We start from the raw sequence: 17921 nt of genomic DNA on the forward strand, positions 1-17921 counted from the left end.
AGGGTGGGAGGGCGGGAGGGATGGAGGGTGGGAGGTTGGGAGGGAGGGTGGGATGGAGGGAGGGAATGAGGGAGGGAGAGTACATGTGCAGAGGGAGGGAGGGAGGGAAAGTACATGTACAGAGGGAGGGAGGGAGGGAAAGTACATGTGCAAAGGGAGGGAGGGAAAGTACATGTACAGATGGAGGGAAGGAGGGAGGGAGTACCCCCAGTGTCACCAGAGTACTGGAGAGAACAAGAGCAACAGGCAACACAACACCACCACCACTGGAAGCAGGAGAAGCAGAGTGAACCAGATATAAGAAATGTGTAAATTTATCGGAAGGCGAGAACGAAAGGTGAGCGTGGGAGAGTGGCAGCTGAAGGATGGAGAGAGTGAGAGAGAGGGAGAGAGCCAGACACAAGTGGCGTGGGAGTTCCACAACAGCTCCGAGTATCACAAAATGTGGACGTGTTTATCCTGCTGCCTCCTCCTGCTTCATGGTAAGTCTCGTCTGTGTCCTCACCTCACTGTACCGATATCCTCGTCCACCAGCCATTGTCCTCTCTTGATAGCATGGCGTTCTCCATGCTATGTTTCACCTGTTCTCAGCTCGTGTATTGATATCTTTCTATACCCCATGCCCAGCGGGGTATTACAGCCTCCTTAACCCCTGACACAAGTACCCACATGCCCACCGGGGTATTACAGCCTCCTTAACCCCAGACACAAGTACCCACATGCCCACCGGGGTATTACAGTCTCCTTAACCCCAGACACAAGTACCCACATGCCCACCGGGGTATTACAGTCTCCTTAACCCCAGACACAAGTACCCACATGCCCACCAGGGTATTACAGCCTTAACCCCTGACACAAGTACCCACATGCCCAGCGGGGTATTACAGCCTTCTTAATCCCTGACACAAGTACCCACATGCCCAGCGGGGTATTACAGCTTTCTTAACCCCTGACACAAGTATCAACATGCCCACCAGGGTATTATAGCCTTCTTAATCCCTGACACAAGTACCCACATGCCCAGCGGGGTATTACAGCCTCCTTAACCCCTCCAACTCCAAACCTTTGACAAAACTCCTTTTGTCAAAACTTTGAACTCCAAACCTTTCCAGATATTCTAAAAAAAGCGAGAGTAACGCCTGTCCACAAATGTGGTGATCTCACAGATGTTAACAACTACAGACCTATATCAATCCTGCCAAACTTGTCAAAAATTTTTGAAAAACTAATCTATAAGCAGCTTTACTCATATCTAGCCAAACTCAATATACTTAGCCCTTGCCAATATGGCTTCAGACCCCAAAAAAGCACTAACGATGCACTTATTAGTATGCTTACCTCGATTCATACAGCTCTTGATAAAAATGAGTTCCCTGTTGGGTTATTTGTGGACCTGCGTAAAGCTTTTGATACTGTCAACCACCAAAACCTTCTTCTTAAATTACATCATTTTGGAGTCAGAGGACACTCCCTACAATACCTCAATTCCTACCTTACTGACAGGCTCCAATATGTTTCTGTGAATAATACAATTTCTCCCACCCTACCCATCAACATTGGTGTTCCTCAGGGCAGCATACTTGGCCCTCTCCTCTTTCTCATCTACATTAATGACCTTCCAAATGCCTCCGAACACCTCAAACCAATTCTATTTGCTGACGACACAACCTTCATTTACTCCAGTCCTGACCCCCTTGCTCTAAATGCCACAGTAAACACTGAGCTAAATAAAGTCCATCTTTGGCTAACTGCCAACAAACTCACCCTTAACATTGACAAAACTTTCTATATTCTGTTTGGCAATAAATCCTCTAATCAAATAAATCTCAAAATAAACAGTACCCAAATTTGTAACAAATTAGATGGCAAATTCCTTGGCATTCTCATTGACCACAAGCTGAATTTCCAGGGACACATTCTAAATATATCAAAAAAAGTTTCAAAAACTGTGGGCATTCTTTCTAAGATCAGATATTATGTACCACGTCCTGCCCTGGTGACTCTCTATTACTCCCTTATCTATCCATATCTCAACTATGGTATTTGTGCTTGGGGCTCTACTACCCAAAATCACTTACGTCCTCTAATTACTCAACACAAAGCTTCTATTAGGACAATATTCAACTCTGGCCCCAGACATCACTCGGTACCCCTACTCAAATCTCTGAATATGTTAGACATTAAGTCACTGCACATTCTCTCATGTGTATTATACATATATAAAACGCTAAACTATAATGCCAATCCTGATCTCAAAAGCTTCATAGAAGGATGTAACAGAACCCATGAGCACCACACCAGAAATAAATACAGTTTTGATATTCCTAGAGTACGACTTAATCAAACTAGAAATGCTCTACAAATCAAGGGGCCCAGAATGTGGAATGACCTTCCCAACCATGTTAAAGACTGTACCTCTCTCAACCAGTTTAAGTTAAAAACGAAGCTATACCTAATAAATTCCCTGTAACCTACCTTACCCTTCTATTGTCAGCCAATGTCTGTTTTTTATAAAGAGCGCTGTTTGTCGACATAATTGTATTTGTGCTGCTTTTTCATCTATGTTTTCATTTCTTGTTTTCATTCTACTCATTATGCTCAATTAGTATTAAGCTTGTCATTTAAGTTTTTCATGCCCGAAACGCTTTGCGTAATAGTGGCTTTAGGCATTGTATGTACTAGCTCTACCTATAAGTCAACCAATCTTTGTAAAAATTTATTGTATGTATGTACCTTACCTAAATAAACATTTTATTTTATTTTATTTTTACACAAGTACCCACATGCCCAGCGGGGTATTACAGCCTTCTTAACCCCTGACACAAGTACCCACATGCCCAGCGGGGTATTACAGCCTTCTTAACCCGACACAAGTACCCACATGCCCAGCGGGGTATTACAGCCTTCTTAACCCCTGACACAAGTACCCACATGCCCAGCGGGGTATTACAGCCTTCTTAACCCCTGACACAAGTACCCACATGCCCAGCGGGGTATTACAGCCTCCTTAACCCCTGACACAAGTACCCACATGCCCACCAGGGTATTACAGCCTCCTTAACCCCTGACACAAGTACCCACATGCCCACCAGGGTATTACAGCCTCCTTAACCCCTGACACAAGTACCCACATGCCCACCGGGATATTACAGCCTCCTTAACCCCTGACATAAGTACCCACATGCCCACCAAGGGTATTACAGCCTCCTTAACCCCTGACACAAGTACCCACATGCCCACCAGGGTATTACAGCCTCCTTAACCCCTGACACAAGTACCCACATGCCCACTATGGTATTACAGCCTCCTTAACCCCTGACACAAATACCCACATCACATGCCCACCAGGGTATTGCATCCTCCTTAACCACTGACACAAGTACCCCCATACCCACCAGGGTATTACAGCCTCCTTGAACCTCCCTCATAAAGGCTCCCCGACTAGTGGTGAACGACTTCGATGTTCAAGCTCAAGTCCCTGGTTCTAGTCCCGACCGGAGCAAAAGCAATTTGACAACCTTTCGTGAACCTCATGCTTCTGTTCACCTAGCAGTAAATAGGTTAGACAGCTTCTATTGGCTACATCTTTGAGATGGTCAGTAGTCAGGCAAGTAGCAAGTAGTTTGGATGGTTCCAAGCGATTTATAAATTTTATATTCAACAATTAACAAGATTAAAACTAACAAGGACAAGGACAATTAACAAGGAAAAACAAGACAAGAGAATGTCTCGACTCCCACCGTTCAGCAGATGGCAGTTCCCACACGCAAAATACTCAGGACAATATCACGGAAAACATGATAGTACACACGGCAATCGTCTTGAGGTTATCTTGAGATGATTTCGGGGCGTAATGTCCCCGCGGCCCGGTCCTCGACCATCTTGAAGGTTTTTTTAAATGATTTCGGGGCTTAGCGTCCCCGCGGCCCAGTCCTCGACCATCTTGAGGTTATCTTGAAATGATTTCGGGGCGTAGCGTCCCCGCGGCCCGGTCCTCGACCCTCTTGAGATTATCTTGAGATGACAGTACTGCCACGGCTCTTGATCACATCTGGACCAACATAACCTCTCCACTTACTTCAGGGATAATAACTGATAGCACTACAGACCATTACCCCACATTTGTCCTAACCAACACTAACAAACCACCTCTAGAGACAAGGGAGATAAGCTTTAGGCTGCACAATGAAACTGCTATAGACAATTTTATAGCTGCTGCTGATAATGTCAACTGGGAGTCCGAATTAGGTAACATAGGGGACATCAACCTAGCAGTGCAATCTTTTCTTCAAAAAACTCTCAGCCTTTATAACACCTCCTTGGTGTTACAAAGGTCCTTAGTCCTTAGAACTTGGTATTACAGCCTCCTTAAGGAGGCTGTAATACCCTGGTGGGCATGTGGGTACTTGTGTCTGGGGTTAAGGAGGATGTAATACCCTGGTGGGCATGTGGGTACTTGTGGGTACTTTATAAAATATATATATGCCAGGGGCATAACTGGCCGACCCCTCACAGTGTTCAAGAGAGAACTGGATAAGCACCTCCAAAGGATGCCTGATCAACCAGGCTGTGACTCGTACGTCAGGCTGCGAGCAGCCGCGTCCAACAGCCTGGTTGATCAGTCCGGCAACCAGGAGGCCTGGTCGACGACCGGGCCGCGGGGACGCTAAGCCCCGGAAGCACCTCAAGGTAACCTCAAGGTAACCCACTGTCCTATGCTAACGAAACAAGTCACAACTACAAGGCTAAACAATTCTTGGCTTACAAAGGGGATACTTAAATCCATTAATAAAAAAATGACCTTGAGAAGAAGTATAGGTTAGGAACCGTCTCCAAAGAATTCTCAAAAAATTACTCATCATTGCTATCTAAAATAATTAGGAGAGCCAAAATTAAATACTACGAAGATAAATTTACCCACACAAAGGGCAACATTAAGAAAACATGGAGCACAATTTCTCAAATATTGGAATCAAAGAAGATTATAAATAACAAACCAACACACCTGTTAAATAATAATGGTCTGCTTTCAGCCTCTGACACTGCTCTTGAGTTCAATAGGTTCTTCTCTTCCATTGGGTCATCCCTTACAAATGATATTCCATCTTCCTGTACTGATGTTAAGGACTATCTTACAAGTAACTATCCACAGTCTCTGTACCTAAAGCCTACAAATTCCACTGATGTTACTGACATAATCCTTTCCCTTAAAACCAAGTCTAGTGCCCTTGAGGAGATACCAACTCTTATTTACAAAAAAGCCTCCAGATCTTTAGCTCCTGCCATTGCTTTGCTCTTCAACAAGTCACTTGAACTCCAAACCTTTCCAGATATTCTAAAAAAAGCGAGAGTAACGCCTGTCCACAAATGTGGTGATCTCACTGATGTTAACAACTTCAGACCTATATAAATTCTGCCAAACTTGTCAAAAATATTTGAAAAACTAATCTATAAGCAGCTTTACTCCTATCTAGCCAAACTCAATATACTTAGCTCTTGTCAATATGGCTTCAGACCCCCAAAAAGCACTAACGATGCACTTATTAGTATGATTAACTTGATACATACAGCTCTTGATAAAAATGAGTTCCCTGTTGGGTTATTTGTGGACCTGCGTAAGGCTTTTGACACTGTCAACCATCAAAACCTTCTTCTTAAATTACATCATTATGGAGTCAGAGGACACTCCCTGCAATACCTCAAATCCTACCTTACTGACAGGCTCCAGTATGTTTCTGTGAATAATTCAATTTCTCCCACCCTACCCATCAACATTGGTGTTCCTCAGGGCAGTATACTTGGCCCTCTCCTCTTTCTCATCTACATTAATGACTTTCCAAATGCCTCCCAACACCTCAAACCAATTCTATTTGCTGACGACACAACCTTCATTTACTCCAGTCCTGATCCCCTTGCTCTAAATGCCACAGTAAATACTGAGCTAAATAAAGTCCATCTTTGGCTAACTGCCAACAAACTCACCCTTAACATTGACAAAACTTTCTATATTTTGCTTGGCAATAAATCCTCAAATCAAATAAATCTCAGGATTAACAATACCCAAATTTGTAACAAAGTAGATGGCAAATTCCTTGGCGTTCTCATTGACCGCAAGCTGAATTTCCAGGGACATATTCTAAATATATAAAAAAAGTTTGAAAAACTGTGGGCATTCTTTCTAAGATCAGATATTATGTACCACGCCCTGCCCTGGTGACTCTCTATTACTCCCTCATCTATCCATATCTCAACTATGGTATTTGTGCTTGGGGTTCTACTACCAAAAATCATTTACGTCCTCTGAATACTCAACACAAAGCTGCTATTTGGACAATATCCAACTCTAGCCCCAGACATCACTCGGTACCCCTACTCAAATCTCTGAATATGTTAGATATTAAGTCCCTGCACATCCTCTCATGTGTATTATACATATATAAAATGCTGAACTGTAATGTCAATCATTGACCTTAAAAGCTTCATAGAATTTTGTAGCAGCACCCATGAGCACCACACCAGAAATAAATACAGTTTTGATATTCCAAGAGTACGACTTAGTCAAACTAGAAATGCTCTACAAATCAAGGGACCCAGAATGTGGAATGACCTTCCCAACCATGTTAAAGACTGTACCTCTCTCATCCAGTTTAAGAGGAAAACTAAGTACACCTAATTAACTGCATGTAACCTTCCTCACCCCAAAATGTCAACCCATGTCTTCTATTTTAAACAATGCTGTTTTGTTGACCAAATTGTATTTTTGCTTTTTTTTCTGCCATGTTCCCCCTTTTTCCATTTTTTTCTTATTTTTCTCAACACAATTTATACTTTAATCTCAATTAGTATTAAGTTTTAGTCTAGTGTTTTTCCTGCCCGAAACGCTTTGCGTAATAGTGGCTTTAGGCATTGTATGTACTAGCTCTATCTATAAATCCATCAATTTTTGTATCACACCTTGTATGTATGTACTTTACCTGAATAAACATTTGTATTTGTATTGTATATGTTATCAAGTCTTGTGGTCCACGACAGCCCGAAACATTCTCACTTTCTGTATTTTCGGATGTGTGAGTTGAGCGTTAAATTTTGAGCCCTGTTATTATGACTTAGTGCTTTCAGGATAACACATATTCTTTAGAAATATTTAATGGGTATATTTACCCAGCATCTATTGCTTGATATTGTCCTCAGCTTTGTCCTTGGAGGCGTCGGAACTGAGGCAGGGACCCCGGGAGCCGCCACACCTGAGGCAGGGACCCCGGGAGCCGCCACAACTGAGGCAGGGACCCAGGGAGCCGCCACACCTGAAGCAGGGACCCCGGGAGCCGCCACACCTGAGGCAGGGACCCCGGGAGCCGCCACAACTGAGGCAGGGACCCCGGGAGCCGCCACAACTGAGGCAGGGACCCCGGGAGCCGCCATACCTGAAGCAGGGACCCAGGGAACCACCACACCTGAAGCAGGGACCCAGGGAGCCACCACACCTGAAGCAGGGGCCCAGGGAGCCGCCACAACTGAGGCAGGGACCCCGGGAGCCGCCACACCTGAAGCAGGGACCCAGGGAGCCACCACACCTGAAGCAGGGGCCCAGGGAGCCGCCACAACTGAGGCAGGGACCCCGGGAGCCACCACACCTGAAGCAGGGACCCAGGGAGCCACCACACCTGAAGCAGGGGCCCAGGGAGCCGCCACACCTGAAGCAGGGACCCAGGGAGCCACCACACCTGAAGCAGGGGCCCAGGGAGCCGCCACAACGGCAAGTCCATATCATCGGGGGTGACGACGCCGCTCCGGGCGAGTTCCCCCACCAGGTATGTTCCCGCGAGAGAGAGAGATACTGTCATGGTCAAGCTCTTGACACAGCCATTTATAACGTCCAAAACGTCACGAATATGATGTACTAAATTCCCGAGTCTACCCTAATCATGAAATAGAAAACGCGACATACCTCGTCTGCTTTGACAGCCCCTGTGATTTTTAGGGGACATCATTTGTTTTATGGGATTTTATACCTCAAAATACGACGTACTATGGGACAGAGAGACGGAGACGGAGAGAGAGAGAGAGAGAGAGAGAGAGAGAGAGAGAGAGAGAGAGAGAGAGAGAGAGAGAGAGAGAGAGAGAGAGAGAGAGAGAGAGAGAGAGAGAGAGAGAGAGAGAGAGACAGACAGACAGAGAGATAGAGAGAGAGGGACTTCAGAGCTCCAACCTAAACGGGGTTCACTCATGAACTGAGACAGAAGTCTGTCATCGCTTGTTAAGAAGATACCGACCTCAGGACAGGAGAATTTCACAAGGCGTTGAGAGGAGGTCCATACACGCACTGCCCTCCATGGTAGCCGGTGAACTACTGACTAAGAGTGTAATGAGGACATGGGCAAAGAGCCTCGCGTGAAGGCTGGAATCTTACGGCTGCGTGCTGTCAGGTTCACGGTGAAATTTGACCGCGCGCTTAATGGGTTTTGGTGGTAATTGCTTGCTGAGCTTGTCAATAGGCCAAATCAATCGGATAGACACCTGGACATGCAGTTACATGTTGAAGGTCGACTCTCTCCACACACGCGGCCACCGACATGCCTACATATACCTGCACCCGCCCCGCCACACACATACCCACGCTCACTCTCCTTCACCGCGGGGTTATCTTGAGGTTATCTTGAGATGATTTCGGGGCTTTTTAGTGTCCCCGCGGCCCGGTCCTCGACCAGGCCTCCACCCCCAGGAAGCAGCCCGTGACAGCTGACTAACACCCAGGTACCTGTTTCACTGCTAGGTAACAGGGGGCATAGGGTGGTTATCTTGAGATGATTTCGGGGCTTTTTTAGTGTCCCCGCGGCCCGGTCCTCGACCAGGCCTCCACCCCCAGGAAGCAGCCCGTGACAGCTGACTAACACCCAGGTACCTATTTTACTGCTAGGTAACAGGGGCATAGGGTGAAAGAAACTCTGCCCATTGTTTCTCGCCGGCGCCTAGGATCGAACCCAGGACCACAGGATCACAAGTCCAGCGTGCTGTCCGCTCGGCCGACCGGCTCCCCAGTAGTTCACCCAAGTAGTTCTTAGTCAGTAGTTCACCGGCTACCATGGAGGGCAGTGCGTGTATGGACCTCCTCTCAACGCCTTGTGAAATTCTCCTGTCCTGAGGTCGGTATCTTCTTAACAAGCGATGACAGACTTCTGTCTCAGTTCATGAGTGAACCCCGTTTAGGTGGGAGCTCTGAAGTCCGTCAGCGTGCCTACCTGTCTGTCTGTCTGTCTGCCTGCCTGCCTGCCTCTGTCTCTGTCTCTCTCAACTAAGTGTGTTAGGTATATTACACCCTCGGTTGGAAGCAGTCAACTGTCAGTCAATCAGTCAACCGAGAGCAGTCAATCCTCCTACTACAGACATCATACTGGCTCCACGGTGCAGACGTCACAGTGACGCCACGGTGCAGACGTCACAGTGACGCCACGGTGCAGACGTCAGAGTGACGCCACGGTGCAGACGTCAGAGTGACGCCACGGTGCAGACGTCTGAGTGACGCCACGGTGCAGACGTCATAGTGACGCCACCGTGCAGACGTCATAGTAACGCCACCGTGCAGACGTCAGAGTGACGCCACGGTGCAGACGTCATAGTGACGCCACCGTGCAGACGTCAGAGTGACGCCACCGTGCAGACGTCAGAGTAACGCCACCGTGCAGACGTCAGTACCGGCACATCAACAGTAGAAATGTATTATTACTAGTTCATCAGAGCAGACGTGTTTGGGTCAATATGTATAATATGTATCATCACCGGTACATCACGGCAGGTATACATGTTAACACCTGGTGATGTTAACCTGATCATGTTAACACCTGGTGATGTTAACCTGATCATGTTAACACCTGGTGATGTTAACCTGATCATGTTAACACCTGGTAACACTGCTGCAGGTGTCTGTGCAGACGGAAAGTTTCCTGGGACCTGTGCACGTGTGCGGGGGCACCATCATCTCTAACGACTACATCCTTACGACTGCACACTGCGTCAGTAGGTAGGTGGTGGTGGTGGTGGTGGTAGTGGTAGTGGTGGTAGGTGGTGTGGTGGTTGAGTGCCGGCGGGGGGATGGAAATAGCCTCGGCTACCATCCTCTTTTGTCCGGTCGTGTTGGTCGAGTGGTTAAGGGATCCTGTACATCAGTTGCATTGCTTCTGTCAGTATGGGTTCGAGTCACATCTGGGGTGTGAGTTTTCAGTGGCATATATGCCTGGAGACCGTTCAGGCTTGTTCGCATTATATATATATATATATATATATATATATATATATATATATATATATATATATATATGTCGTACCTAATAGCCAGAACGCACTTCTCAGCCTACTATTCAAGGCCCGATTTGCCTAATAAGCCAAGTTTTCATGAATTAATGTTTTTTCGTCTACCTAACCTAACCTAGCTTTTTTTGGCTACCTAACCTAACCTTACCTATAAATATAGGTTAGGTTAGGTTAGGTAGGGTTGGTTAGGTTCGGTCATATATCTACGTTAATTTTAACTCCAATAAAAAAAAATTGACCTCATACATAGAGAAAAGGGTTGCTTTATCATTTCATAAGAAAAAAATTATAGTAAATATATTAATTCAGGAAAACTTGGCTTATTAGGCAAATCTGGCCTTGAATAGTAGGCTGAGAAGTGAGTTCTGGCTACTAGGTACGACATATATATATATATATACACACACACACTATACAGAAAATTTTCTTTTAATTAAAATTAATGACGTTTCGGATACATCTTCGTATTCATGAGATTTAAAATTAAAAACTAGCCAGCAAACAAGAAACTTCTACCGAACAACGCTACTTACTACAAAATAGGAGATATATAAAATGACACCACTTTTGCTATACAAAAAACAAAATATTTAAATTTAACTTACGTATATCGGCAAAACAAAGTAAAATTAAACTAATATTTTACTCTAGCAGCAAACACTAATTAAAATTTTAATTAAAATTGAAATCACTAAGAAAAACTTATATAAACCCGAAATAATTAAATCAGTTTAGATAATCTATTACACACAATATGAAAATACAAATATTACACAATAATTGACACTAAATATTATGTTAAATATTTTAATTAAGCAGAAATAATCACAAGATAAGACGTCACACAAAAAAAGAGCACCAAAACCTCACAACACGGGAGACTAAAAAAAAATTATTAAATAAAGTGAAGTTTCTTTGAAGCATAAACAAAAGGAAAACCAAACCATTGATAAGATTTATACAATATACAAATGGACAGCTGAAACATTATTATTTAACAGAGGCCACAGCTCCATGAGAATAAGAAAATAGTTGTCAGAATTCAATTTCAATTTCAGAAGAGGTGATAAATCGCCAAAAATTCGTCATCCTCAAACAGTATAAATATATTTAAAAATAAACTTTATCCTCTCTGATCAAACTAAATTCCGAAGGATTACTTGGGACACGACTGCCGACCTGAAAACATAGGTAAACAGATTGGTTAAAACTGTCACTACCAAAATGTCTGGACTTCACCTGCGGAAAGCAACAGGAGAGTAAAAGCCTAATATACATACAGGACTATTATGACTTTCAAACATGAAAACCCACTTCGACCCTTCACCAGCCAGATGCCCACACCCACGTTAAGACTGGCTAAGCGACTCAACTCTCTGCTGACTCATACGCACCATGCTTGTTCAGCCTTAAGTCTCCAAAAGAATTTGTTGACATTGTCGCGTGTAAGCGGATAGGGGGAGGCCCAGACATCAGGAATGAGAGCGTCTCTTGAAGTTGACTCTCTGTTCGCCATTGTGCCCGTGGATGACAATATTGGATTGATGATGGTCAGAGTTTATCGCGATCCAGTTTGCACTCTCACTGACGTCCTTGAAGGCACACTTAGGAAGCATGTACCAAGGAGGCAGCCTTCCTGGGTCCTGATGGGCGCATGTGTAAAGAGGTACACACAATGGGTTCCTTCCTTTGTGTCATATTTGGTAACTTTTACATGGGTGACGTCGAACTGAAAGTCCTTGTTGACACGGGCCTAAAGTCGAGCGTCTGGTCCAGGTACGTAGACGACATATTCCTGCAGGTACCTGGTATTGAGCACTTGCTGCGGGTTAAGGAGGCATTCGAATGACGTTCAGTGCTGAGGTTCACTTATGAGATTGACACAGGAGGTAACCAACCTTTCCTGGGCAGTATGAGTGTCAAGGGTCACACTGCATCACCTCTATAATGTCTGAGTTTATTCTTAACATTAAGTGCTTCATGCAAAATAGTGCAAGTATTTATTTCTGGTTGTTATATCTATAATTTCAACAGCTTTTCCTGCTTTTAGATGTTTTTATGCTGCATTGTATTTCAATATTTTTCTGTCTTTCTCTCCGTCTTACTCATCTTCATCTGTTTTCTTTGCTTCTCCTCGTGGTTCTGTGGTACGGTGAACTGTGTGGGTGAGGGACGCAGGTTCGAGCCCAACACGGTGCGTATCGTGGCAGGCATCATCGACCTTAAGGACCCCGGCGGGCAGGTGTCGCATGCCAAGACCTTCATCCCCCACGAGTCCTACAACCCCATCACCAACGCTAATGACATCCTCCTTATCAAGGTCAGTGGTGCCGGCTGCCTCTCTCTCGGTAGATACGTTCCTTGCTCCGGAGATAACCTCACTGGAGGGATCTCTCATCTCTCCGTCAGTAGCACCTTGCAGGAGACATTTGTAGAATTTTTTCTAAGAAGGACATATCAAGTTATCTCTTAGTGTCTTTAAATATCATCTACACCTCCCAACTGTCTGCTACATCACTAGTGACTGTAGATACTCTGTGTCTAATTGGTATTTATGAAGTATTATTAACAGTCCTACAATGCGTCGCCAAATATCAGCAACTTGAAATATTTCCTCTTGCATCAGTACCCCCTGAATGGCGTCCATAACATTCTACGTACAGTCCCCAACATCGTCCATGTACATTAAGCAACACGCAGCCTCCCCAACCCTCAGTGTATGTGTTTGGTTACAGCTGGAGGAGAAGCTGGTGTTTGGGGAGCTGGTGAAGCCGCTTGGGCTGCCTCCCAGTGGGGAGACGGTGCCAGAGGACACTGTCTGTACGGTGATAGGATGGGGCGCCACCATCCACAATGGCAACAGCAATAACAAACTGCAGAAGGTAAGTTGTTGGTTCTTTCTCGTTGTCTCTTCTTCACTGCTTAAATTTCCGTTTTCTCTCATGTGATATCGTTAATTTTATTTGCAATTATATCCCAAATTTTGTACAGTTATTGTCTTTTCTTACTTACTTTTCAACTCTATCGCCAAAATGCTTCTACGGAATGCCCAGTCATCTTCCACTCTTATACTGTTCCATTGTTACAAAGTGAACGTCATTAGGCTATGACAGCATTTAGGCTTGCTGTATGAGTATACTGATTTACAGAGCTAGTATTAATTTGCAATTTGATTTGTACTTAAGTCCCTGTGGCCAGAATTATATCAGTTAATTGAATTTGAACTTTTCTATTTATTAAATGTTGTTTTATGTTACTGATGGGTTTACGTATGCAGTTTCCATTTTTAACTACTTACCAAATGAGTTGAGCTGAATGTAGAGTTACACTATTGAGGTAATTAACACTGGGAAAGATTGTTCAGTTGATATATGCAGGGGAGAGGCTTATTAATTTGTCAAGGGCGAGGCTACGCTTAGGTGGAGGAAGACCTTGGAAGTATCAGAGCACAGAACGTCAGGCAAAGTGAAGACCAGAGTGTGAAGACCAGCGTGGGAATTGATTCCCACGCTGACAACATCAGCAGACAGCAAGACACAACAGCCCTGACAGAGTGCTATGGATGATATCAAGGGGTACTCAACTTCTTGGTCTCCTCCCCTAGCGGTGTGCACAGTAAATGCTCTAGTTTCAGTTGAAGTGAGAATTAGATCTCTGGAATTAGATCTTAGAATTAGTCTCTGGGCGCGGAAATCTTAGTACCTCACGCAAGACAACAAAGGGTTCCATATTCCCGGCTTGACTCTGCTCAGGGGTGCCTGGTCGCCTTTGGAAGTTAAGTGGAGTTCCTTTCCTGACTCAGACGCATGAAAGGGAGAACGCGTCACAGTGTGTGTGTCATTCTTGATGTGTGAGTGTGTCGTTGATGAACTTTTCGATTTTAGAGGAGCAAAATAAAGCTCATAAAACAGGCTTCATATTGATGTACTTAGAGAGCACAGCAGGCAGCCTGTTGATGTACATACCTACACAACATACAAAGCGCATTATGTTGATGCATCTACATAAAACGAGCAAGAAATAGCTATACCCCCACAAATCCTCAACTAAAACTTGTTGTTTTCCCGTCATAAACAATTATAGCAATGAATTTATAGAAGGGAACCCGACAGTAACTAAATCATAACTCCGGTTTGTCCTCAGGTGGACGTCGCCGTGGTGTCGGATGAGACATGTAGGCTGTCGTACGGCCAGGAGGCAGTGGAGCCTAGCATGATGTGCGCCGGTTGGTCCGACGGCCACGCCGACGCCTGCCAAGGGGACAGGGGCGGCCCGCTCCTTTGCTGGGGACGCCTGCATGGTTTGTCCTCGTGGGGGGAAGATTGTGGCAACCCTTTTTACCCGGGCGTGTATACTGAGGTGGCATACTTCAGAGACTGGATTATCATACACGCTTCAGCGATGGATCATTAACACGTCACATACTCCTACACACATCAAACACACCTTGATACTTCTCGCACTCCTAAACACACTAAGAAACCTACTTAGGCCTACTGAGGTCACACTAGGCCAACAACTGACCCTCCCCAGGTCAGTTGTTACCACCCATAACAACGGCAACAAGCAATCACAATGGCTGCAACAATCACAACAGCTGCTGCAACAATCACAACAGCTGCTGCAACAATCAGGCGCTACAGCTGCAACAATCACAACAGCTGCTGCAACAATCACAACAGCTGCTGCAACAATCAGGCGCTACAGCTGCTGCAACAATCACAACAGCTGCCCAACTCCCAGGAACCTATTTATTTCTATAAGAAAGTGTTGTGGTGTGGCAATAGGCTCGCTCAGTGCCCAGCGAGCGATTATTTACCCAGTGTTGGCAACTTGGTTGTAATAATTTAATAATATTTATATATTATTTTAATTATCATTCAATTATGCAGGCGATGGGTTACAATAACGTGGCTGGAGTATGTTGACCAGACCACACACTAGAAGGTGAAGGGACGACGACGTTTCGGTCCGTCCTGGACCATTCTCAAGTCGATTGTGTCGACTTCTCAATTCACAATCGACTTGAGAATGGTCCAGGACGGACCGAAACGTCGTCGTCCCTTCACCTTCTAGTGTGTGGTCTGGTCAACATCATTCAATTATTATGAATGGCAGGGGTTGTATTCCTGGGAAAACTGGTAAGATAAGATTTAAGATGAGGTACGGGAAGGAATAGGTATAAGGCTGCCAAAAAAAAAATTAGACTCGTCTGCTTCTGAACCCGCCAGCGTAAGAAAAACACGCCTAATCGTCTCCGTCCTGGACAGGAATCTAAGGCTCTAGGAGACTCGAACCATGTACCCCACGCGTGTGAGGACGAAGCTCTAGTCTGGGTTTTTAGCTAACCCGTAACTTTTTGGTTGTCCATCTTCCACAATGTTGTTTAAGATTTGCTACTTGGAACAAAAAGTTTGAAGTAGCACGGGCTATGGTGAGCACGTAGATCTTCCACAAGCGACAATAACCAGTAAGGTCAGGAGTGGCCATCAAGTTCGGCGTCCAGCAGAATCCTGTGGAGTCTGGCTCACTTGTGATGGGTTATGGCGTCAATTGAATTACACACTCAGCTGGTATTCTCAGTTATGATTTCTGGAACTATAGTAGTCTTAGATGTTTATAAGATCAACGCAGTTCAGTTTTTGATTTCATAATTAGGAATACATCTGAACATAAATGGGCACTCACACCACAGAAAACAGGTGAGGCATCCTACCGTCCCCTATAGAAAGAACATTTAAAATTTTCAAATTCAAATTCAAATGTTTATTCATGTAAAGTACATACATACAAGGTGCGATACAAATATTGATGAATTTATAGATAGAGCTAGTACATACAATGCCTAAAGCCACTATTACGCAATGCGTTTCAGGCAGGAAAAACAATAAAGACTAAAACTTAATACTAATTGAGATTTCAATATATCATTGACTATTATATTTTTGTATTTAAGAGTATAGCATGCTATAGTTGGCTAGGCTTCCTATTATCATGGCAAGAAACCTAATGAGGTCACACTAGGTCAATAACTGCATGTCAAATGAGCATGTTGAAGGACTAAGTATTCTGGAGAATTATCCATCTATAGACACCTTTTTATCCATCTATATACACTATTTAGCAGACATTGTGGGGGACAGGCTTTGGGAAGATGCCTCATTCATCACGAGCATTTTTCCAAATGTATTTTAAACTGTAGTACTGTCTTCATATATATGTATGTGCGAACAAGCCTGAACGGTCTCCAGGCATATATGCAACTGAATATATGTGTGAGTTTTCAGTTATATATGTATGTCTTAAATGCATAAGAGATTCTATACGTTGATAAATCGAGGCTTCATGAAAAATAATCTGTTACTCATTTTTGTAAGTAACAGTTGAGTTTTTAAAATAAACGCTCTGGCTTATTGTGTTCTGAAATTCCCAATATTTAAAGTGTCAACGAGATGCAGTCTGTTGTGTCTAATTGCTTGAAATTGTGTTAGACCTGTAACCCTCAGCCCTTTATGGTAGAAGCCATTAGCAGTCCCCGTGGCGCAGTGGTAAGACACTCGCCCCGCGCTTAGTAACTGATTTGACCTGGGTTCATATCCTGGCCTGGGAAGGATTGATTAGGCGCCAATCCTTAACTGTACGCCTCTGTTCACACAGCGGTGAATGAGTACCGTTGTTAAATGATTTGGCGGATAGCATTCCGGGGAAAATTAAGGTTAAGATCCTGCCCGAAACGCTATGCATGCTACTGGCTTTACAAGAATGTAAGAACTTTTGTACAGTATATATAAATAATAAAAACTAAAGCTGGCTATGTACAGGAATGAATACTACAGCTCTGTGCTAAGCTTTTTCTCCGAATATTACCAGAGGCCAGGAACAGTTCTCCCAATATTACCAGAGGCCAGGAACAGTTCACCCAATATTACCAGAGGCCAGGAACAGTTCTCCCAATATTACCAGAGGCCAGGAACAGTTCTCCCAATATTACCAGAGGCCAGGAACAGTTCTCCCAATATTACCAGAGGCCAGGAACAGTTCTCCCAATATTACCAGAGGCCAGGAACAGTTCTCCCAATATTACCAGAGGCCAGGAACAGTTCTCCCAATATTACCAGAGGCCAGGAACACTTAACCCAATATTACCAGAGGCCAGGAACAGTTCTCCCAATATTACCAGAGGCCAGGAACAGTTCACCCAATATTACCAGAGGCCAGGAACAGTTCTCCCAATATTACCAAAGGCCAGGAACACTTAACCCAATATTACCAGAGGCCAGGAACAGTTCTCTCAATATTACCAGAGGCCAGGAACAGTTCACCCAATATTACCAGAGGCCAGGAACAGTTCTCCCAATATTACCAAAGGCCAGGAACACTTAACCCAATATTACCAGAGGCCAGGAACAGTTCTCCCAATATTACCAGAGGCCAGGAACAGTTCACCCAATATTACCAGAGGCCAGGAACAGTTCACCCAATATTACCAGAGGCCAGGAACAGTTCTCCCAATATTACCAGAGGCCAGGAACAGTTCTCCCAATATTACCAGAGGCCAGGAACAGTTCTCCCAATATTACCAGAGGCCAGGAACAGTTCTCCCAATATTACCA

General features: G+C 44.5%; 1 protein-coding gene across 1 annotated transcript; it reads left to right on the forward strand.

Moving 5' to 3' along the window:
- Positions 1–289: 289 nt before the first annotated feature.
- Positions 290–16721, forward strand: LOC123760876 (trypsin-4). Its single transcript, XM_045746673.2, has 6 exons — positions 290–482; positions 7192–7811; positions 9918–10018; positions 12487–12628; positions 13044–13190; positions 14452–16721. The coding sequence occupies exons 1-6, from the start codon at positions 305–307 to the stop codon at positions 14719–14721; spliced, it is 1458 nt and encodes a 485-aa protein (XP_045602629.2). The 5' UTR covers positions 290–304; the 3' UTR covers positions 14722–16721.
- The last annotated feature ends 1200 nt before the right edge of the window (positions 16722–17921 follow it).

Source organism: Procambarus clarkii, chromosome 3 (assembly GCF_040958095.1).
Source record: "Procambarus clarkii isolate CNS0578487 chromosome 3, FALCON_Pclarkii_2.0, whole genome shotgun sequence".
Classification (NCBI taxonomy): Eukaryota; Metazoa; Arthropoda; class Malacostraca; order Decapoda; family Cambaridae; genus Procambarus; species Procambarus clarkii.

What these genes read in the sequence shown, in the direction of transcription:
- LOC123760876 (XM_045746673.2), top strand. Translation starts at nt 305, where the DNA reads ATGTGTAAATTTATCGGAAGGCGAGAACGAAAGGTGAGCGTGGGAGAG. An exon ending in CGGGCGAGTTCCCCCACCAG is followed by an intron (nt 7,812 to 9,917) that starts GTATGTTCCCGC and finishes ACACTGCTGCAG; the next exon opens with GTGTCTGTGCAGACGGAAAG. An exon ending in GCAATAACAAACTGCAGAAG is followed by an intron (nt 13,191 to 14,451) that starts GTAAGTTGTTGG and finishes GTTTGTCCTCAG; the next exon opens with GTGGACGTCGCCGTGGTGTC.